We start from the raw sequence: 22,669 nt of genomic DNA, 5'->3' as shown, positions 1-22,669 counted from the left end.
TGTGCAGTGTGGAGGGCCAGCGGATGCCAAGGAGACCAGGCAGGGGGCTGCAGGGGCCTGAGTGGCAGATAAGCAGAGGCTGCATTCCCGGGGGGTAAAAGAGGAGGAGGCAGATGGACGGGAAGAGCAGCCCAGGCTCCTTGGCTGGCCTGGCTCCCAGCTACACAGGGCCGTAGAAGGCCAAGACCCTGAAATGCTCCAGACTCCAGGCTGCCTCGAGGGGCGCGGCTCCCTTCTCCTCCTGGCTGAGACCACCGCGGGGCGGCTGGTGGCCAGAGCTGTCGGATCTCCCACCACTGCATCTTTCCATCTGGCGAGGCCTCCACTTCGTGGATGCTGGACCGGGGCTTCCCAGCTGCTGCTGTCAGGGAGCAGCCCGCATCAACACCACACGGGAGAACATGCTCAACCAGGGCGATTCCATGTGTGGTCACAAGACAAGACACAATTCCTTCCGGAGCTCTCTGTGCTCACAGAGGTGTGATGGGAGAACAGCTAGAGTAAGATCAAGTAGAAAATTACAGATTCTAGCTGAATTGCAGGTTTCCTTGAAATCAGAAGGGAGGCACTGAGTGTAAAAGGGGGGGGCGTGGCCTCTTCACACCTCTATAATTCAGTCACTTAAAAGGGAGCTAAAGGCATTCATTGTTCCTAAAATGCTCTGTGCCAGCGAATTAAATAAAGCGACCCACTCTCCCCAGACAGCTTAGGCAGCGGGAGCCTCAGGAGTCTCATACTCCTCCCAGCGCCCCCAGGCACCTGTGCCAGGAACCACATCCCGGCTCTCAAAGTCACCAAGCCCAGCCCAGGGCCGACACAGGCCACCTTCAGCACCTCGTCCGATTGCATGCTATCATTTGCTGGGTGCGTGTGATGTGTGACTCTGGGACGGTGGTTCTGTGTCCCCAAAACATCCTGCTGTGCCCAGTTTGTCCCACAGGTGTGGCACCAGGAATGCCTGGGCCATGTACATGAGTTAGAAGAGGTGAACCCAGGGGTCCAAATTCCTTCTGCTCCGTGCAGGTGTGTGAACAGGTGACAAGGAAGACAGGGCTGATGGACATAAGTCCCTCGGGGCCCTCAGTCACCAAGGCAGCTCAGGAGGGGGATGGCGGCTCTGTTTGTAGCTGGGTGTCTTGCAAGGACATTGAGAGGCTCCCTAGCAGAACACGGCTGAGGGAGGCCCCACGTGGCAGCAGCTAGAGACTGGAGTGGTCCTCCCACCACGCCCACCCCACACACAGGCCGCACTGGAGCCCTGGCTGAGGGGCAGCAGGCAACAGGTCCAGAGACGACAGGGCCGAGCTCCAATCTGGACTCCAGGCTTCTCCTGAGCCACTCAGGCAAGAGTCCCCTCCCAGCCTCAGCGTCCCCGCTGGTCAGAGGAGATACTGTTAGCTCAAACCTAACAAGCTGCCATGAGGAGTAAGTGAGGTGAAGGACATGGCTGCCTGGCAGGATGCAGGGACAGCAGTGACAGCAGGCTCAACGAGCAGTGAGTGCTGAGCGCTGGAAGGAGCTGCCCCCACCCCAGGGCCCTCACATAGCTGCGTGCAGGAGCTACCTCACCACAGGCACATCCAGCGGGCACTGCTGGGCCCTGGGTCTGGTGTGCGGCAGCACGGCCTGAGGCCTGGGGCTGTGGAAGTCATCAGAGGACCCGGGGTACCTGCATTCACCTATCCCCATCCCAGCACCTCACAAAAACCACAGAGGAGTCAACACTCACACACACAAGGAGAGGAAAAAGCCAGACAGGAGGACCTAGGATGGACAAGTGGTCCTCACAGGGGCCTGAGAAAGCAAGAACCCAGGCCAGCGCTGCAGAAAGCCGGGGCAGCCCGGTTGTACCCAGTGAGCCCTGATCAGAGACTGGTAGCACTGTGCATCTCCAAAGAAGGACACGGGGGGACACAGAAGTGTGGTCCGTAAGCAGCAGCCAGACCCCGCAGCATCCCGACATGCCCACTGCCTGGGTCCAGCGCCCAGCCCAGATCACCGGGGCTTCCGCTCGGCAGAGGGTCAAACCAAGGGTCTCAGGATGGGAGGACCCAGGCACAGCAGAGTGGGAGGACTGGCTCTGTGCGGCGACGCAGGCCTCTGACTGAAGGAGGCGGCCTGCGTGACTGCGGGGCTGAGAAGTGTGAGAAGGTCCCTCACCCTGAAGGGCTGACACAGCAGAAACCCACAGCCCAGGGTCTGGAGCACCCAGGGGGTAGAGAAATGACATGTACCCTTCAACGAATGGGACCAATGCCTTTTATTTCAGGACCAACGGCTTATGGTGGGGAAAGGAAAATGAGCCCATCACGATGAACTGTCCTCATCCCCAGCAAGCCCTGGCACAGAGAGGCTGCGTGTTTCCACCTGCAATGCGGCCTCCTATCCTGATCTTAAGAGGGACATGGGGTCCTCAAAATGAGGAAAAGAAAAGACACAGGCTCTCTATCTCTAGCAACTTGTAACCATGATCAGTCACTTCAAAACCAGGTTTGACGGCCTACATTTGAAACCACAACTCTTTCTTGCTAAGGTCAAGGAGAATCGCTTTATTTGGATGTCTCTACTTACAATTTAATTAACTAGTCTCAGTTTGGCAATAAACCCCAAACATCCGTCTTGGTGTGGAGAGTTCAAAGATGCCGTCGTTAAGGAGAACAGTGCTTGCATCATGAGCCGGGGAGGCCTCGCCTGTTTGCATTTCATTACACACAGAATGGTCGTCACCGCTTCCCAGCGGTAAACACACTCCATACTTGAGCAGCTAAACAGAAAACTGCTCATCACCGACGCAGCGGAAGAGGCTGTGCCCAGCAGCTCCGCAGCAAGCTCTGGGTCCCGCTCCACTCCCCCGCACGGCGGGAGGCTGCAGGGCCAGATGCAGGGAGCCCTCTCCCCGTCCACCCCAACTCAGCTGTCACAGGAGCACGATGGCTTTCCAAAAGCCATAAAGCAGACTGGGTGGGGTGGCCAGAGTGTCTCGGACAGCCCTCCACTCTGAACAGCAAGCTTTTAATGATTCTGTGCTAAGTACAGGCCCGGAAGGAAGAACTCTCGGAACAACGGTTAATGTTCTGTCTTCTAATGCAGAGCAGAATATCCTGAGCAGTCAGGAGCCAGCTACACATCAACATGAGTTCTTAAAGAATAAGCTACTCCTTCTGTCCTGCACAGGACCGACGAGTGGCCCTGCCTGAAGGCCACTGGACCCAAAAACCCTATCAGTCCAAAAGTGGGATGAAAGCTGTCCCTCGGTTTTAAGAAAATGAATCCCTCTCTACTTGCTCAGGAGGAACACCGTAAAGTGAGCTGAAACTTCAAGGAATGCAGGAAGAGCCAGGGAGGCAGCAAGGCTTGGAAAGAAGCAGAGCAGAGAAACAGGTGAGGCCACGGAGGACCCCAGTGGCAAGGCCATATCCCTTTTCCAAGGCACCACTCTGGGCACAGAGGCCTGATTCCCAGGGCCCAGGATTACAGTGAGGGGTCTGAGAGTAATCCCCTGGGGCCCGGGGACCCCAAGGAAAGGCTGGCAGGTTCAGGACAGGGACAGAAGAATGCACCAGTGCTGGGCTGGGCTGGGTTTTAATGGCTTGGGGGTGGGGGGATGTGAGCCCCAGGACCCTCTGACTCATGGAATCTTCCCTTCAGGCCTTTGCCAGCTTTTCAGAGCGGAACCAAACATCTCAAAGCACGCTGGCAGGGGTCACCTCCTTCGACTCTTAACAACTTTGGGGTGGTGGAAGATAAATGTGGAGATTGTCACTCCAGATCAAGGCTCTTCCAAAGAGGAAATAAGGCCTCTCCTCCCAGCACGACAGTCCATTTCGGGGAGAGGCCAGCGGACCTGAGGGGCCCACAGGTGAGTGTGTAGGAAAAGGTGTGCACAATCAGTTGGGGGCGGGGCGGGTGGGAGAGGATTTACTTTGAGGCGAGACAATTCTCAGATGTACGCAAGAGAGTCAGCAAGCATCCTTGTCATTCGTGCTAGATATGTGACACTGTATTCTGTCGCTTTTAGAGGTGATGTGGCAGTAGCCTACGCTGCACTGGTAAAATTACGGAGCTTTTCCGCACATCCCGATTCTCTAGTCTATGAATTAAAGGGCAATAGGATGGGGATTTGAGATCCTCAGGGAAAACAGAAGCTATGGAGAAAACCCAAAGGACATGATAACACCCGGAGGCCGGGCGTGGTGGCTCACGCCTGTAATCCAAGCACTTTGGAGGCCAAAGCCGGCAGATCACCTGAGGTCGGGAGTTCAAGACCTGCCTGACCAACATGGTGAAACCCTGTCTTAAAAAAGTAAAAAATAATAAAAATAAAAATAAACACCTGGAGATGAGAACAATACCACAGAAGCAGCTTTAAATCCCCACTCCAAGCATCCTCTTTTTAAGCAGGGAAGTGTCACCAATGTTGCTTCACTCTACTGAAGCAGCAGGAAGCCACGGGGCTGCTGGAGCCCTAACGTGCAGGCTGCTCTATGAAACACTTTATCCCTTAGTTTCCAACATCTGCTGAGGCCGCCCTACAGATTGGGCCTTGGTTACGGGGGAACGTGGGATGAAACCGCAGGCATGTGTTCAAAGCCAAACAAGAAGGAACGACCACTCCTGATTTCGAAAGGGCACATTCGACCTTCGGATCTCCTCCCACTTCTCAGGGTGAGGAGGTGGGTGGGGCACCCCAAGGCACAAGATGCTGGTCAGCAGTCCCAGGAGGAAGCGTGGGGAACAGAGGAGGAGAATGTCTGGTGGAGGTCATAACCACAGGCACAGCTGCGGGCCATGGCTCCCAAGGAAACCCTGGGGCAGAGACAGGCAAGCCCCCAGGGCTCACAGGACACCCCGGGGCCGCCCAAGTGTGTGGGAGGAACCTGAGCGAGCTCTATCCTGTGCACCAACCCACGATGAGCAGTGCTGAGGCAACCTAGAGATGATCCAGCCTGCAGGGAAGCTGAGACCAGAGACGGGCAGGACGCTGAACATGGGGGTGGGGCCCACTTACGCACCTGATGAGGCTGTTGGGAAAAGTCAGCACAAGGATGCCAATGAGAGCTGAGAACCGTGCCCAGTCTACTGCAGGCACTTCATCGATGCTCACTGCCATTACCGTCACCGGCAGCCCAGTCCACAGTCAGGGGCCAAGGCTGAACTAGAGCCCAGGTGTAAATTCCTCATATGATATTTTTGAAATTACACTAAACTTCTCTTGCTTTAATTTTTTTTTTCTGTAGAATGCATTCCTCTTCCCAAAAATGCAACAAAATACCCATTTAGATTTTCAATGGAAAGCGCATTAAATCAGCTTAAGGATCTCAGGATATCCATCCACCAAGAGAGCAAATTCCCGCCCGGGGTAGCCCAGAACCTAGGCTGCAGACGGGTTCATCTCAACGATTCCAACAATGATAAGCAGAGTCACCTGGGTCACTGAATAAACGGCCACATTCAACTGCGAAGGCCTGCTAGGCAGAAGGCCCACGGTGACAAAGTCTGTGCCTGAGCAAGGAGACCAGGAGTGCAGGAATGCAGCCCTCACCGGCACACACAGCATGCCTCCCAGAAGGTCAGCATACGCCTTAGGTCTCACAGAACTGCAATCACATGTGTGCCTTGCCAGTTGTCACGTCCCTACGTCTCAAATGAAATACTGCCATCATTTCCAACACTCAGATCAGCTCTTCTGGGGCCTAATGAGGACAGGGGTGGGGGGTGGCACATGCTGCCTGTCCCCGGGCCTGGGCTGCACTGATGATTTATCCTCTGCTCCCCGATGGCTTACTTTGTAGGGGTAATAAAATATTTCTACCTGGGTGGTGATAAAGCTGAATCTAGTTTCCTAGCTGTAACTGAATTCCATCTTAAAAGAATAAGTCAATTTTAACCTTACAAGGTAGTCAAGACAACTTTCAGAGAAATTTCATTAAAATCGCATTTACCCTGAATTAAAGACACAGGAAAGGGAGAACGTTCACGTATAAACAGCCGTTTCCCACACACAGGTGGAACCATTCTCCCATGCTGTGTTCTGGCATTTTCTTCCTTCCAGGTGAAAGTGTAAGATGTGACTAATGATAATGGCCACCACCACCTTGGTGCCCCTGAGCTCAACCAGTATCTTCCACTCCAACCGACTTCCCTGGGGGCTTGACAGAAGAGGCTGCCTCAGGAGCGGGCATGAACAGGGACCTTGGCAGCTCAACAAGGTCCAACGTGGGTGAAGCAGAGCCCTTCAAGCTAAACTTCCAACACTCAGCCCCACCATGGGCCCATCTGCTGTACAGTTTGTTGATGGTGATGATGGTGATAGTTACGGTGATGACGACATGAACATAGGAAAGATGGTGATGATGACATGGTGGTGATGATGGTGATAATGGTGATGGTGACGGTGATGAAACAATGATGGTGATGGTGACAATGATGCTGGTGATGACAGTGATGGTGGTGATGGTGATGAAATGATGGTGATGGTGATAATGACGCTGGTGATGACAGTGATGGTGGTGATGGTGATGAAATGATGGTGATGGTGATAATGACGCTGGTGATGACAGTGATGGTGGTGATGGTGATGAAATGATGATGGTGATAGTGATGGCAGTGGTGATGGTGATGAGGATGGTGATGGTGATGATGATGACGGTGGTGACGGTGATGAGGATGGTGATGACGGTGGTGACAGTGATGAGGATGGTGATGGTGATGATGATGGTGATGATGGTGGTGGTGATAAAACGATGATGGTGATAATGATGATGGTGGTGATGGTGATGAGGATGGTGATGGTGATGATGGTGGTGATGGTGATGAGGGTGGTGGTGATGAGGGTGGTGATGGTGATGATGGTGGTGGTGATGGTGATGAAATGATGATGGTGATGATGATGATGGTGATGATGATGATGGTGATGAGGGTGGTGATGGTGGTGATGAAATGATGATGGTGATGATGATGATGATGGTGATAGTTATGGTGATGATGACACGAACATAGGAAAGATGGTGATGATGACATGGTGGTGATGATGGTGATGGTGGTGATGGTGACGGTGATGAAACGATGATGGTGATGGTGATAATGATGCCGGTGATAACAGTGATGATGGTGATGGTGATGAAATGATGGTGGTGATGGTGATAATGACGCTGGTGATGACAGTGATGGTGGTGATGGTGATGAAATGATGGTGGTGATAGTGATGGCGGTGGTGATGCTGATGGTGATGAGGATGGTGATGGTGATGATGGTGACAATGGTGACGGTGATGAAATGATGATGCTGATGGTGATGACGGTGGTGATGGTGATGAGGATGGTGATGACAGTGGTGACGGTGATGAGGATGGTGATGGTGATGATGATGGTGGTGATGGTGATGAGGATGGTGATGGTGATGATGGTGGTGATGGTGGTGATGGTGATGAAATGGTGATTGTGATGAGGGTGGTGATGGTGATGATGGTAGTGATGGTGATGAGGGTGGTGATGGTGATCAGGATGGTGATGAGGGTGGTGATGGTGGCGACGGTGATGATGGTGGTGATGAAACGATGATGGTGATGATGATGATGGTGTTGATGGTGATGGTGACAGTGATGATGACATGATGGTGATGATGACATAATAGTGGTGATGATGGTGTTTATGATGATGGTGGTGACAATCATCATGATGGTAAATATGATGATGATGATGATGGGTACTAACACCACATGAGACTTAAGTGTGCCAGGCACTCGTGTAAGTGCTTTACTCCCATGATCCTTCAGGCTTGGGGAAACAAGGGCTTGAGTGGGGACATTTCTCACAAAGCCAGTCCTCCAGTATGTGACAGAGCCAGAAAGTCAACCCAAGTCCGCCAGCCTTGGGTAAAGTCTTAGCTGTTACCCCACAGAGCTGACGAGTACATTAGAATAAGCGAGAAATACTTTTAATAAGACCTTTCCTCCTCTAACCCACAAACTAGTCCCTAAACCAAAATCTCCCCTTCTTGCTCCTGGCCAGAGTGGTCAAGAAGTCCTAAGCCAGCCTTTCAGAGAATACTAATAAGGCAGAAATGGGCCAGAAATTGACCAAAACTAATGAAGAATAGCTTCACTTCAAAGCAGTCACTTAGCGAGCAGCCTCACTGCAATGCCTGCACCAGGAAAAATCAAATGAGAAAAGTTTATTTATAGCTCAATCAAAGCCCTTGGCCACCAACAGGAATCTCTTCTGGAGACAGACTGGCCCTCCTCTGACGCATCAAGCAACAAAATGTGTGACCAGCGTCAACACATTCCCCAGGAAAATGGGAACATAAATGGCCTCAAATGCAGTGACCATGCCAATGAGATAAGCCATATCTAAAGTGGGTGTGTCTAGATGTGTGTGTGTAAAGGCAAGTGTATAGGGGTGTGTGTGCACGTACAGGCAAGTGTGTATGGATATATATATGGAACTGTGTATAGGTGTGTGTGTATAGGCATGTGTACAGATGTGTATATATAAGGGTGTATGTGCATATGGGTGTGCATGTGTGTACAGATGTGTGTGTGGGTGTCTGTGTAGGCATCTGCGTATAGCCGTGTGTGTGTATGTATAGGAATGTATGTACATAGGGAGGTGTGTATACAAGGGTGTGTGTTTATGTGTGTGTATGTATATATCGAACATGTGTAGGGGCGTGTGTATACAGGAGTGTATATGTAGATGAGGGTGTGTGCAGGTGCATGTAGGGGCGTACATGTGTGTGCATATGGGTGTGTCTGTACAGGCATGTTTATAGGGTGAGTATATAGAGGTGTCTGTATATAGGTGTGCGTGTATTACATACACTTAAGTGTGTAGGACGGTATGTATGAATATGGGGGATGTTAAAGGCACGCGTGTAGATATGTCTACATATCCATGTGTAAATGGTGAGTGTATAGGCATATGTGTATAAGGGTGTGTGTTATAGGGGTATGTGTATATATGTATATTGGTGTGTGCATAGTGGTATATGTGTACAGGCGTGTATGTAGGTGTGTGTATACATGAGGGGTCTGTGTGTGTATAGGTATGTGTGTACATGTGTATAGGCAGGTATGTAGGGTGTGTGTGTACAGCAGTGTTTGTGTACACAGGCATGTGTGTAGGGTGTGTGTGTACAGCAGTGTTTGCATATATAGGCATGTGTGTATATATGAGGGGTGTGTATATATGGCAGGTGTGTATAAGGTGTGTGTATAGTGGTGTGTGTATATACAGGCATGTGTTTGTGTATAGGCATGTGTGTAGGACTGTGTTTACAAGGGTGTGTGTGTATACAGGCATGCATGTGTATATGGCAGGTGTGTTTATGGTGGGTGTGGATAAGGGTGTGTGTATATATATAGTGGTGTGTGTATAAAGGCATGTGTGTGTAGGCATACATGACAGGTGTGTACGGGTGTGTGTATATACAGGGGTGTGTATGTAGGTGTATGTGTACATGGCAGGTGTGAGTGTGTAGGGGTGTGTGTATGTAATAGGGGTGTGTACGTATATAGGCATGTGTTTAGATGAAACTGAGGTTTAACTAGGTGTTCTGTATTTGTATTTGCTCAGCCTGGCACCCGAGCTCTTGGAGGTTCTGCGGGGTCAGAAGAGAGAGAGACGCAGTTGTTCCCATTTTTTACTAAAGAGAAGTGGGGCACAGTGGGAGGAGGACACTCAGGAGGCACATGGCTGTCGGTCCATCCTTCACTCCCTAAGCGGCCCTGGCGACGGCTTCGAAGCTGCTGTTGGGAAGGCCTCTGGGCAGCCGTTCCTTGCAAGCTAAGTTCAGATCGGCTTAGCAACGACCGGGTTTTGCCAGCAGCTCCTCCTGACCCATGAGGGCCTCCCAGCCTTAAGTACCTTCAGAACAACGTGAGGGTGGAGCCCACCAGAACCGGGGCCCCCGGGAACAGCTCGGCCTACTCCCCTCATCCCTGGGTGCCCTGGCGCCATCACCAGAAACGATCTACCAGCTTCCCTTTTGGTGCCAGTGTCACCCCCAACATGGGACAATTCTCTGATCTGCAATGCAGCTGTTTATGATCTGATCTAAAATCTGAAAAAACCAACAATGGACATGATCACATGGACACACCTGCTGTGGCTTCAAATATTATTTTTAAATACTGAAATAAGTTCTCCGTGGCTTTTCTTCTTTAATCAGAAAATGTGGCAAATGTCTCACTGGCAAATATATCATCTATGTCTCAAAAGATGCACGGCACTGATTACCAGGTGGGGTTGGCCCCAGAGTTCAGACAGGGGGGCTCTGACTCCAGCCTCGGGAAAGGCAAGGTGCTGACAGCCCACTGCTCTGGCCATTCTACCTTGGGGGCAATCAGGGATCATGTGATTCAGAGGTTAACATCCGACATAACAGGCGTAAAAACAACACATAGGGGGATGTCACTAGGATTCACTGCAAACACGTGAAATTTCAAGTATGTGTAGGCGTTCCCGGTGCAATACGGAGTGGAAATCTCATCATGTGCTTTACATGTTGAAATTCTATCAGTTGGAGAGTAAATGCATATTTATTATCATAGCAGTAAATTACTGAATAATGGTTGTGAACCGTTGATTTTATACACAAAATCCTTTGCTAAGCAGGGAACAGATTGACAATTAATACAAATATTGAGAACTTATTAGCTAGATAATGTGGGAATCAACAGCATATCCTCTTCGAGCCTACAAATGTTTAGAAAATTTTGAGGGACACAAGACAGGATAACACGGATTGGATGACATCCTAATTCCATTTTCTGTGGAGTTGTTGAACACATGCCCTACTCTGACATAAAATAAACTTTAAGACTTATACTTAATTTTTAATTATTTAATTCCACTTAGCCATGAGCCTTGTTTCGGGAATTTTTCAGAAAAATTATTCTTCCTGAAGAAAAATGTCAAGCCCTTAGAATACTCCACAAGAATATAAAAAAGAATTAAATTTGGGGTAAAACTGCAGATTTGTACTCTTATCTCTGCAGTCCTTTCTGCGCTGGTGACTGTGGGGCTCACCAGCAGTGTCCACCAAGTACTCACTCAGAATCACCTATAGGTTCTTGGAAGCTCTGGCCTGAAGCAAAACAACATATAATAAAACCAATGTCACGATAGGCTCAATGATAGAAACAAGAATTAAGTTCCTACGGCATATTTCTGGTCACAAAAACATCACCCAACTTCTTTTTTTGAGACAGGATTCGCTCTTGTTGCCCAGGCTGGAGTGCAGTGGCGGGATCCCGGCTCACCGCAACCTCTGCCTCCCGGGTTCAAGCCATTCTCCTGCCTCAGCCTCCTGAGTAGCTGGGATTGCAGGCATGCACCACCATGCCCCATTAATTTTGTATTTTTAGTAGAGACGGGCTTTCTCCATGTTGGTCAGGCTGGTCTTGAACTCCCGACCCCAGGTGATCTGCCCGCATCAGCCTCCCAAAGTGCTGGGATTACAGGCGTGAGCCACCATGCCCGGCCACATCACCCAACTTCTAAATAACAAGCAAACATTTCTAATATTAAATCTGGAAATATCATGTGAGCTATTAACTAACTAATCTACTTCAGAAAGATTAATACCAACAAGGTAACTACTCACATTTTGGCAAATCAGTGAGTGCTGCCAGTTGTAGTGGTGGTTACGGTGGTAGTTGGTTAAATCAAAGAATAAACGTTTGCAAAGTGAAAACTGTCAGGAGCACCTCCTCCCACAGGGCAGTTTGCAATCACAGACACGGAGGGTTACTGAGTGCCTTCCTACCACACTGTTTATCATGCATTTTTATCATATTCTTTACGAATCTTTACTTTACAGTAATTTGTACTCATTCATTTCTTTCTCCACCTTCATATTCCACTTCCAGGTTGCAGCGGCCAGTGCCTATCCCAGGAGCTCAGGGCCCAGGGTGAGAAGCAGCCCGGGCCAGGACGCAGCTCCATCGCAGCGCGGCTCACACGTACCCTGGCGCAGACCCACGCAGACACATCAACTCCTGTCATGAGCACATCTCTGGGATGTGGGAGGAAACCAAAGTACCCAGAAAAAAACCCACAGAGACGGGGGAGAAGGTGCCCTCTCCACACAGATAGTGGCCCCGGCCAGGAATTATTTTTCTTATCAATGTTATAATTAAAACAATGTGGAACAAAATGTTCTTTGAGGACCTACTGTATTTCAAAATGAAACAGCACAGCATTCGACACAAAAATCTCAACCTCAGCCTCCTCCTGTATGGTCCAGGCCAGCCTGCTCAGCCAGCCACTCTCCAAACATACCCTGCTCGAGGATCCCCTGGAGCTCTGCAGACACAGACAGAAGCATCCCAGGCTTCACAGGGGCCGGTGCAACAGCACCAAGGCCCACCACTGCTCCCAGCCTCAGAGACATGATGGCGAAGACAGTCACGTGCTTTCAAGCCACGCTCCACGCGGGCAGGAGCTGCCCATTTTATGCACGGATGCTCTGTCCCGGGTACCCGCGTCAACTCTGATGGCAGGTGGTCTACAGGGTCAAATGGTGTTGATGTGGATTTCTCTAATAAATGCTTCTGTGCATGGCTCTTCCCAGAAAAAGTCTGACCACCATGCCAGGGATGAGGAGATTGAAGAGCCTGCCCCAGGCAGGGCAGGGAACTGCCCTAACAGCAAGGCTTCCATCTATTTCTTCCAAGACAGAAAAAAAGGAGCCACTTTTGATAATAGATTCAGAAGCCAAATAAATGCAAAATTTAAAAGTATTAGGTGAGGTTTTAAATGAACAATAGCTCCGTAAACTTCACAAACGCAGCCCTGCTTCCTCAACACCCCTGCACCGGCCTCTCTCCCCTGAGCTACGCAACAGCACCTTCTCCCTGGACTCCCAGCACCCAAGCAGCCCCTTCATTTCACCCTCCCACCAGCCACCAGAGTGCCCCAAAGAGAACCCTCAACTCCTCCTACCTGGAGGGGAAGAAGGCTGACAGGCCCAAAGCAGTAACATTTGCACAAGAAGCTGCTCGTTCCACCCCAGGACCAAAATAAAATGTTATTTGGCAACAATGAGAAATCTAGTCTGGCTAGGCCCTCACCAAAAAACAGGCATCCACAGCACCAGAGAAAAAACTGTGACGTAAGCATTCAGTTCCCACAGGCCAACGGGCTGCTGGGGGTTTCTGCTGAGGCCTCAGCTGCTGCCTCTCCAGGAAATCCCAAATCCTTTTCCATTTGCCAGCTGCCAGGGCGCTGATGGGCAGCTCTCAGAGCTGCTCGGTACCTTCCCATCCTGGGTAGGGCTTTGTCTTTCTAGGGTGGCTTCCTCTGGTCCTATTCCACCTAGGCTGCTCACATACGCAGTCCTTTTTCCCAGGTGTTGGCCTTGGATCCCCTGGGCTCTCCCACAGGTGGGACTGGATTATAATATACCCACTCACGGGGAATACAGCAACCGGTCCCTGGTTATGCTGCAAGGGTCATTTATACGTCGCTTTATTTGCATTCCCTCTTGATTTATACAGTTTGTCTGAGACGTTGTGGAACAATTCAGATTTACATGAACTCCTGGGATTTCCAATTCACTCTTGCAGGATATGTTTGCTAGGTATACAGTCTAAGGTGAAAGTTACACTCTTCCAACACATTGCACATAGCCTCCTCTACTTTCATTGAGAAACATTTTCTCAGATAAACAGCCATTCTTAGAAAATTATCTTTTCTTCTAATTGCTTTAGGAATCTATTTAGTTTAAGTAAATTTACTGTAATGCGTTTAAGTATAGTTTTGTTTTTGTTAATGCTCCTCATGAGGATTCACTGACCTCTTGAATCTGTGGTGTACTTTAGTTGGTTTAGGAAAACCTCAGTCATTCTCTCTCCGTATTCTCATTCACACTCTCTCTTCTCCTGTGACTCCAAATAGATACACAGGAGGCTTTCTAACCAAATCCTCTGTATCTCTTACTTTCTACATTTTTATATTAACTCTCCAGGTTTTACTATGGCTGTTTCCTTCCAATCCATCTTCTAGTTCAGTGGTGTCCTCTTCAGCACTGTCTAATTTGTTAAACTTGTCCACTAAATTATTTTAATTTTGGTTATTACATTTTTCAGTTCCAGAAGTCCTAGTTGGTCATTTTTCAAATTTCTTATGCAAAATCGTACTGTCCCCTATGCCCTGCAGACATTCTCAAGCTTCTGTTCTTTCTTCATATATATAGTAAGGAGACTAGTTTTATGGTATGTGCCCAAGAATTACAAAAGCTCAACGTTTTGTGGGCCTGTTTCTGTCATCTTTTTTGTTCTCACCTAAGAAGTCTTGAATGTATGATAGCCTTTGACTGTGTGTAGGTCATTTTATTTTTAAAAAGTGTTTGGGGTTTTTTTAAAAAAATTACAATTTGAGTTGTAACTTCCTCCAGAAAAGATTTTGTTTGCTTCTCACCAGCATTCTGGAGAACTCCAGTAGAGAATCACCATAAGTGAGGTTCCAACAACCCTGGGCCTCCCAGGTTGGAACCTAGATGACAAGATTTTGAGGGCTGTATCACTTCCACCTCACCCTCCCGTGTCACTATTCTGGGTCTCAGAAACCATATGTGCATTTCTCAGATTCCTTATCCTGACTCAATGGGTGAGACCCATGCACTACATGATGTAAGTTCTTTTGGGCTGACTGGCTGCACTATGGACTGCATGGTAACCTGTGACCTGTGCGTGTATCTTCAGATAAGTTCCTGGAACTAGAAAGTCTGAAGTAACTGGAAAACTTCAAAAGGAGAAGAATGACCAACCCCTGCTATGCCTAATTAACTTTGAGACATTCTTCTGTTGTTCCTTATTCCCGCCTCAACTGATAACGCAATGGACTTTGTAACTGACCTTGCTCAACTGACAGGTCAACCTCCTGACTCCAGACCCTCCGCCCCCCACCCGGCTTGCAAAATCCGCCCTCAACTGAAACTTCTGTAACTTTCCATTGCCTACCCCAAACCTATAAAACCAACTCCTATCCCACTGCCCTCCAATGACTCCTTTTCAGACTCAGCCCACCCGCACCTGGGTGAATAAACAGCCATGTTGCTCACACAAAGTCTGTCTGGGGGCTGGGGGGGGGGGTCTCTTCATTCAGAGTGTGTTTTAACACATGAGGCACTCGGACTACAACTAGCTTTGGGATGGCTTCTTCTGCATCAGGAAACACACCCAGAGCGACAGTGCTTTAGTGCTGGCCACTAGCTAGGTCCTAGCACCACTCTGGCCCAGGAAGCCTCATTTTGTAGACGGCAGCTCGATGTTTTTAAATCACTTGTTTTCCTTTCCTTTCTTTTTTTTTTTTTTTGGTTTTTGCTTTTGAGTTTTGCTTTTTTTTTTTTTTTTTTTGGGGTTTTTTTCTTTTTTTTTTTTTGGCTTTTTGCTTTGTTTGTTGGCTTTAAAACAAGAAATGTTACATAGTGGGAAATGTGGTTGAAATCATCTAGCCTGCCAGGACTAAAAATGCACGTTCCTCTTACTCTCACCTTTTTCTTTAATTCCGAATTCGGTGGCTCCGATCACCATCTCTGATTCCGTAGGAAGTCATACAATTTCTGTCCCGAAGGCTACAGGGGATTCCCGGGGAGCTTCCCATCCTCAGGCTTGCCCCTCTCTTTACCCCCGCCCAGCACACACCCTCGAAGGCTGCTGCCCATCCTCCTTCCACATGGCTCCGTTACAGACGCAGCCCTCTCTCTTCGGTCTCAGCACCTTCATGTTGCCATGGTAGACGTTTATGAAAGGCTGAGGGATGACAGGGAAGGGTTACAGCACTACTCAAGACAGGAAGAAACCGCTTACAAGTGCTTTTGAGAGATTCTTTCACAACTCCTTACCACAAGAAGATGAGAGAAGCAATCCCTCTTCCAATCTGCCCTCTCACCCGCGCTGGGCTTCCCTCCATCCCCAAGGCCTCCTCCTCCTGCAGCTCTCTGCTCTCTCCTGACGAGCCCTTACCCTCAGGCCACCATGGCTGAAACTTCAACTTGACTTTGCAGAGCAATTAAGCTCTTTTCTGAATTATTCCCGCCTGGGCAATGTCCTCAAAACCTCTCCATTCTTATAGGCAAGTCCATGAGGATGTCTTCCTTCACTGAATTATCAAAATGTTCTGAAATAAATGTTGTCCTTCTCCTCAAATGTAGAAAGGAGAGGCTTGCTTTTTTTTTGTAAAGCAATTTTTTCTTCCTCTCCCCTTAATAAAATCTTTATAGTCCCTGCAAAAGTTTCGACCCACAAATCCTTTCTCTATGAGGCAAGGGATGAAATAAAGAGGGACCTCCGAGAAAACATAAAATACGCCTTCCAAGAGACACAGCAGAAGGGAAGAACCTGCTAGGAACTCACAGGTAACTCACATCCACCGCAAATCGTATTTCAAAGAACGAAACAAGGCTGGGGAACACTCGTGGAGGTGATGCTAGGAAAAGGAATCCATCCATACCCAAACACGGCCTCGCGTGGGGCACACGATGGGCGTACGCGAGCGCCCTTACAGTGGCAGACGGAGTATTTTTAACAGATGATAGGCTAAAGAGCAGCGAGATGTCACGCCGAAAGTATTATCAGAAGAACTGCCCGAAACTTCATAATATGGAAATCAGGTAATAACCATTAGACAAAGAGTTAAGAATCAGATTCAGTCAAGGAAGAAAATGGGGTCTGTTATTTGTAGGACTGTAGGACTCCATTTCAGAATATCATTCAGCAATTTCCCAGGCCGAGTGCCTTCCCCGAGATCACTGTTACGGCCTTCCATGCTGAGGGCACAGTGAGGGGAAAAGGCATGGTGACCCACAATGCTGAGCGGGCAGAGCACTGCAAGGCACATGGCCAGGGCTAAGTTTTCACAAAGTGCAATTTCTCTCCACATTTTGTGAAAGAATCTGCCAAGCTCACATGGGACCCTTTGTGAGAGACTGTGTCTCTTTCATACCTCATCACCACCCAGCTGGTATCACAAATCTATGCCTGGTTCTGCTTGGCATCACTTTGTTAATGCTCTGTTCATTAATTTAACAAACCATCAGGAGAATATGCCTGGAATGGGCAGCATTATCTCTCAACTTCCATTTAATTAAACTCTGCTATTGTAAGGTGACAGTCAGCACATCGCAGGGGGAATTATTCTAAAGATGGAGGTAAAAAGTATTTCAAAGGCCCCACTTAAACATGGAAGCATAATCTAAAATTGCCCAAGCACCCACACTATAATTTTTCTATAATATTAAAGATGTTATTTGCAGACTTGGTAATCAACTGGATTCCGTGGAGAAATTATTCTAGCATCCTTGATGGAAAAATGATGCACGGAGGCAGGGAACAGAGTGCCAAAGGACCACCATAAACAATCACGTGTCACCCGGATTACAACAGTCACCAGGCTTACTCAGGACAGGGGGCTGCCTGCTTCGGGTGCACACTCCCTGCTCGGCTACAAAGTGAACAGACTGAATTCTGATGATATCACCTTAATAAGAAGAAATGAGAGCAGCTCACACTTCAGCCGCTGCCTCAGAAGGATGCCCATGAGGGACCCTGAGCCGGCCAGAGCGGATGGGGACGGCACCCTGCCCCACCAAGGGCTGGGAGCCACCACCCCCCACCCAGAGAGAGGGGCTGTGTGGGATGCTGGCTTACCATCTATCCGGCTCACGAGTTCTTCTAACATTTTCACTTTCATTTGAATCCCGGGTTGGGCAAAGGTGTAGTTGTCCTAAGGAAAAAATAATAATGTGTATCATATGCACATAAAATAAAACACACTTTCCAAAAGAGAAAAAGGCAGCTTGGACCAAGTGAACAGCTTTATAATCGAACGAATCCACAGAGACTTTATCTTGAGAAACAGATCGGTGGACACACACAGCCGACTCCAGGCACTACTGAATGCTATTCTGAGAAGGGAAGGCCCAGCATCTCCTGATGTCAGGTGATGAGCACGCACATCGCAGGAAACACCAAATGGTACATTTCTACTTGTAAATGTAAGACACTTATATTTAAATTGGAAAGCAGGCATCCATGCGCAGGGCTCATTGACTAGAACCGTCTGCGGTAACTGACCACCTTGCTGGCCACCTGGACCCCAGGCACTCAGCCCTGCCAGGAGCCAGTGGGAAATGGCAAATGTGCCTGGTGCTGACGGCACCATCATTGTGGCCACAATCCAAGTGCTAATGACACAGTTGCTGCATGGGTGAATAACATGGACGTGTGACTTTACCTTCAGAGAGACCGCTGGGTGAACTCAGGTGAAGTTCAGACACTAAGATAGGAAGGCCTGCATAGCATCAAAGGGAAGGGGGCCTGGGCAGTTTCAGATCACACAGCCCAGGAGTGGGGCCCCAGCTCTAGGGCTCAGGAGCTCTGTGACCTTGGCAAGTAACATAACATCTCTGGGCTTCAGTTTCATTATCAATAAATGAGAGCAATAACACTGCCTTCTAGGACTGTCTCAAGTTTCAAGGAAATACGTAAGTGGAATGTGGAAGAGATTTCAAGACACAGCAGGGACTGGGGCAGTGACAGGTCTATTATTCCTGCTATCACCGCCCGAGAGAGCAGACACAGGACACTGCGTGGGCGTGGCCAGAGAGGACTGGTCACACCACCCCATCCCACAGCAGGAACATGAAGAGGCAGCTCCCGTCAGGAAGAGAAGGCCATTCCCCACGGAGGCTGCCATCTGGGCCTCAGCCAGTGCTCAGGAAGCATTTTCGGAAGGAGGGTTTCAACCAGACTCGTGGTTAACAGATTTAGTCTGTACCCAACAGCAGTGAAGGCAGAAGGCAGAATAAGAACCAGCATCAAAGATGCCCAGGTTCCAATCCCCAGAACCTGTGGATGTGTTGCCTCACGTGGCAAGGGGAACGAGGGTTGCAGGTGGAACTAAGGTTGCTAATCCATCGATGACAACAGGAAATGACCCTGGATTAGCCAGTGAGCACGACGCAATCCTAGAGTCCTTAAAAGTGGGCAGGGCAGGCAGGAGAGTAGGCAGAGTGACGTCCCGTGAGAAAGACTCAAACCCCATGGCTCACTCTGAAGACGGAGGAAGGGCCACAAGCCAAGGAACTGGAAAGGACAAGGAGCAGATCCTCGGCCAGGGCCTCTAGCAGGAACAGAGAGCTGCTGACGGCTTGCTTTCAGCCTGCCAGACCCACGTCACACTTCTGACCCCCAGACGTGAGAAGAGAAATCACTGTCACCTTGAGGACTAAGTCTAAGCTGATTTGTTGTGGCCGCAATAAAAAAACAATTCAGGACGCTTAGAGGATGCTCTTTACTGGAGCCCCTAAGACTCACTGAGATGTAAGAAGCAAGGAGAATTGGAAGGCAGCCAAATGACGGTGCTGTGCCTGGGGTTCCCGCGCCTGGGGTTCCCGCGCCTGGGGTTCCCGCGCCTGGCGTTCCCGCGCCTGGCGTTCCTGCAGGTTCCCGGCCAGGCTTTGAACTCTTTAGTGAGCACAAAGGGCCTCTGGCCCGGCCAGCACTGGGAGATGACTGCCTGGGTCCGCTGTGACCTCAGGGAGTGACACTGGGGACGGCCCCCAGAGCCTCAGCTAGTGGAAGCCAGGCATGCCACTGCCTCAGTGAAGGCACAGGTAACACAGTCTTGAGCCGAACAGGAGGTGCTGGGCACAGGCAGCCGCAGCTCACCAGGTAAGACAAACGTGGAAACAACACTCACAGAACCCCCAGCTCCGGAACCCAGGAGGGGGCCCAGGTAAGACAAGTGTGCAGCTGAGCCACAGCCTTCCACCCAGCAGCACTTCCAAGTCTGGAAAGTCAAATGCCAACGCATGCAGCCAGCACTCTCTGTGTTTCTCTCCCTCTCTCTCCCTCTTCGTCTGTCTCTCTCTCACACGCAGGCACGCACGCACGCAGGCACACACGCAGAGCACACATGACATCTCCCAACAAGAGCAGGCATGGCAGCCGCCGTGGCACAGAACACAAAAAATGCCTACAAGGCACTGAGAATTTTTCTTTCCTCGGACATGGAAAATGAGCCGAGTCAGACCTGCCGCTTGCTGGGGGATTTCTCCCAGGTCGATTTCAAGTGACAGGCTCTGGACTCCACATTTTCACATCTCTGTGAGGGCAGGACCGCGAAAAGCTCAGATTGCCAACTTCACTTAGAAGGACGCCAAGGCCCTCCCATGATCCTGGACAGCAGGGAGGATGGGCCCGGGGAGAGGATCTCTGGAGTGACAGCTCCAGGGACCTGGGGCTGATGTGTTTTCTAGAAATAGCGGGCCAATTCAGGGATAAGCTTGGCGGCCTCCTGAATTTGGCCGTCCGAAATACGGCGTTTATCGGGCAGGACTTTCAGGCCCCGAAGGAGCTGCACTGGTGCCAGCGAGACCCACGCGCCTGCCCGGCTGAGACGGAGCAGCAGTGGCAGTTAAGGACAAATGGTGAGCTTTCACATATTTGAACTTTAACAGGAGTAAGAAATTCTGGCTCTGGACATTAATTCCTGTGACTGCCATCATCTTTGGACCTGACTTGCAATGGTTAGCCTTTAAGACTCAATTTCTCCCGGGGGACTGGCTAACAGAAGCAGATTTATGTTAAAACGTAGTGCATACTGTGTGTTGCATGTTTATGTCATGTCATTTAACCTCGTGGAGGAATTCCGATGAGCCTGGCTGAACACTACAGCTGCACAGAATTAAGGGTGAGAAACCAGAGAGTAGTGTGGCAGCCTCCAATCCAGAGAGGCCTGATGATTACTTAATGAATGTCCTATTCCAACTAATTCCAGAGCCGTGGGGAGGACAGTCAAACCACCCCCCTGGTCTGCCCCGAGGGACGGCTAACTCTTCCACTCCAAGGGAGGCCACGCCCCTGGCTGGCCAGGGCCCTGACGGTTACGTGAATAACGAACAGACCTGGGCTCCGCGTCCACGCGGAAGGAGCACAGTGGGTGCCTCTCCTGTACTTGCTCTATCCCCAGAAATGCTCGCTCTACGGAGGCTAAAACGGGGAGAGGCGAAGGTTCTCGGAGGCTCCACAGCAGCGGGGCAGGGCCCAGCCCACCGCAGGGGCTCTGATGGGATGGGTGAGCCTGACGGGTCCTGGCATCGGTCAGCCACTTTGTGTGGCTCTCCCACTAAGACAGGATTTCAGGCTCTCATTTAGCAGAGATAAAAGTTATTCTTTGGCCTCCATCTGCCACAATTTTATTTGTTTATATGCTGAAAACCCAGGTAGGAAAGATAGGTTCTCAGAAATCCAAACAATAAGAATGACGCCTGAAAGCCAATAAAGAAAATGTCTGCATTTTGGAAGGGAAAAGGTCTGCATTTTGAAAGCCCTGCCAAGACTGACAGCTGTGGCCGGGGCATGCTGGCTTCAGGCTGGGGGCAGAGAAGACCAGCCTTCTGAAGGTTGCAAGCAGATGACAGGCCCCATCCCCAGAGGGCGAGGCACCAAGGCTAAGGCATGAGGGTCTGTCTGGGCCATCGTGGCTTGCAGAGGGAGCCCAGGCTGCAGAGGGCCCTGTTCAGCAGCCAGAAAGCCTTCCAGGGCACTTTAAGGAGGCAGACACCATGGCCAAGGAGCCCAGCGCCAGGCGGCTGGGGAAAGGAGAAAGAGAACACCCCACGGCCCTCGCAGCAGCCTGACCTGGGGAGGCACTGACCGCCCAGGCCTTCCTAGGGGACTGCTGCCCACAGGCTCCACCAAGGCCCCTGGGCAGACCACAGGCTCCGTTTGCTTAAGGCCCGGAAAGCAGATTTGCCCTTGGGATACCCCAGCCCAGCACCCCACCTCACACACTGGCACGCAGAACACCTGTGCTAGTGAACGTGCACCCGGGCAGCAAAATAGGAATTCAACAAGAATCCTGCACACTTACAAAAATGTCATTAGTAATAGCATCATTCCCTTCGTAAAAAGTGAGCATGCGTATCCTTCAGATGGAGACCTTGAGTCTTTAAAAAAGGATATAATTTACAAAATGTGTGCATCAGAGGAAAGAAAGGAAGGGCTGAAGACAACAACGGCCTTTTGTGAAATGTTTTACAGAACGTAAAGTCTGTGAATATACGTTTTTAAATACACTCAGCTTGCCTTATACCTGTTGCCGTTACAACATCACACTCTCCCGATAACAAATAACACTAGCTGCACTTTTTGGAAGAAAAGTAGAATCAAATTTTCTCAGGGAGCATTTTAGAGAAGAGTTGAACTATAAATTCCCATCAGCTCAGCTGGAAGAACCCACAGTGAAACCTGCCAGCACATGGAGAAGCTAGACTCGCTCCTGCCTCTCTGATAAACGGCTCTTCCACCTGGACCAGGGCTCCGCCTCCCCATTAAGTCCAGCCTCCTCTTTCCAGGCTAATCTCACGGTAACACAGTGTATTCCCCTCGCTGAAACCAAATGTCCCTTCCATGCCCAGGCCTTGGCCTGCCTCTGAAACAGCTCAGGAAGTCCTCTGTGCAAGAAATGGCCTGACAGGGACCCAGGAGGTGGAGGATGCAGTGAGCCCAGATTGCACCACTTGCACTCCAGCCTGGGCTACAGAGCGAGACTCCATCTCCAAAAAAGAAATGGCCTGAGAGACTTCCATTTCCCTGGACTCCTTTTTTTTTTTTTTTTTTTTTTTTTTTTTTTTTTTTTTTTTTTTTTTTTTTTTTTTT

General features: G+C 49.8%; 1 protein-coding gene across 2 annotated transcripts in view; it reads right to left on the bottom strand.

Moving 5' to 3' along the window:
- The window catches only part of LOC108286797 (TBC1 domain family member 22A), a 284,858-nt gene that overhangs the window by 146,004 nt on the left and 116,185 nt on the right, over positions 1-22,669 (bottom strand). For both annotated transcript variants that reach the window (XM_017504853.2, XM_037730079.1), the window contains one exon: positions 17,654-17,729. In XM_017504853.2, the coding sequence (XP_017360342.1) occupies positions 17,654-17,729 (76 nt within the window). The remainder of the gene's footprint in view (positions 1-17,653; positions 17,730-22,669) is intronic.

The sequence above is a fragment of the Cebus imitator genome, unplaced genomic scaffold (assembly GCF_001604975.1).
Source record: "Cebus imitator isolate Cc_AM_T3 unplaced genomic scaffold, Cebus_imitator-1.0 Scaffold329, whole genome shotgun sequence".
In the NCBI taxonomy this organism is placed as follows: domain Eukaryota; kingdom Metazoa; phylum Chordata; class Mammalia; order Primates; family Cebidae; genus Cebus; species Cebus imitator.
Note: the sequence above shows the minus strand (reverse complement) of the source record. Positions and strands in the feature narration are given on the sequence as shown.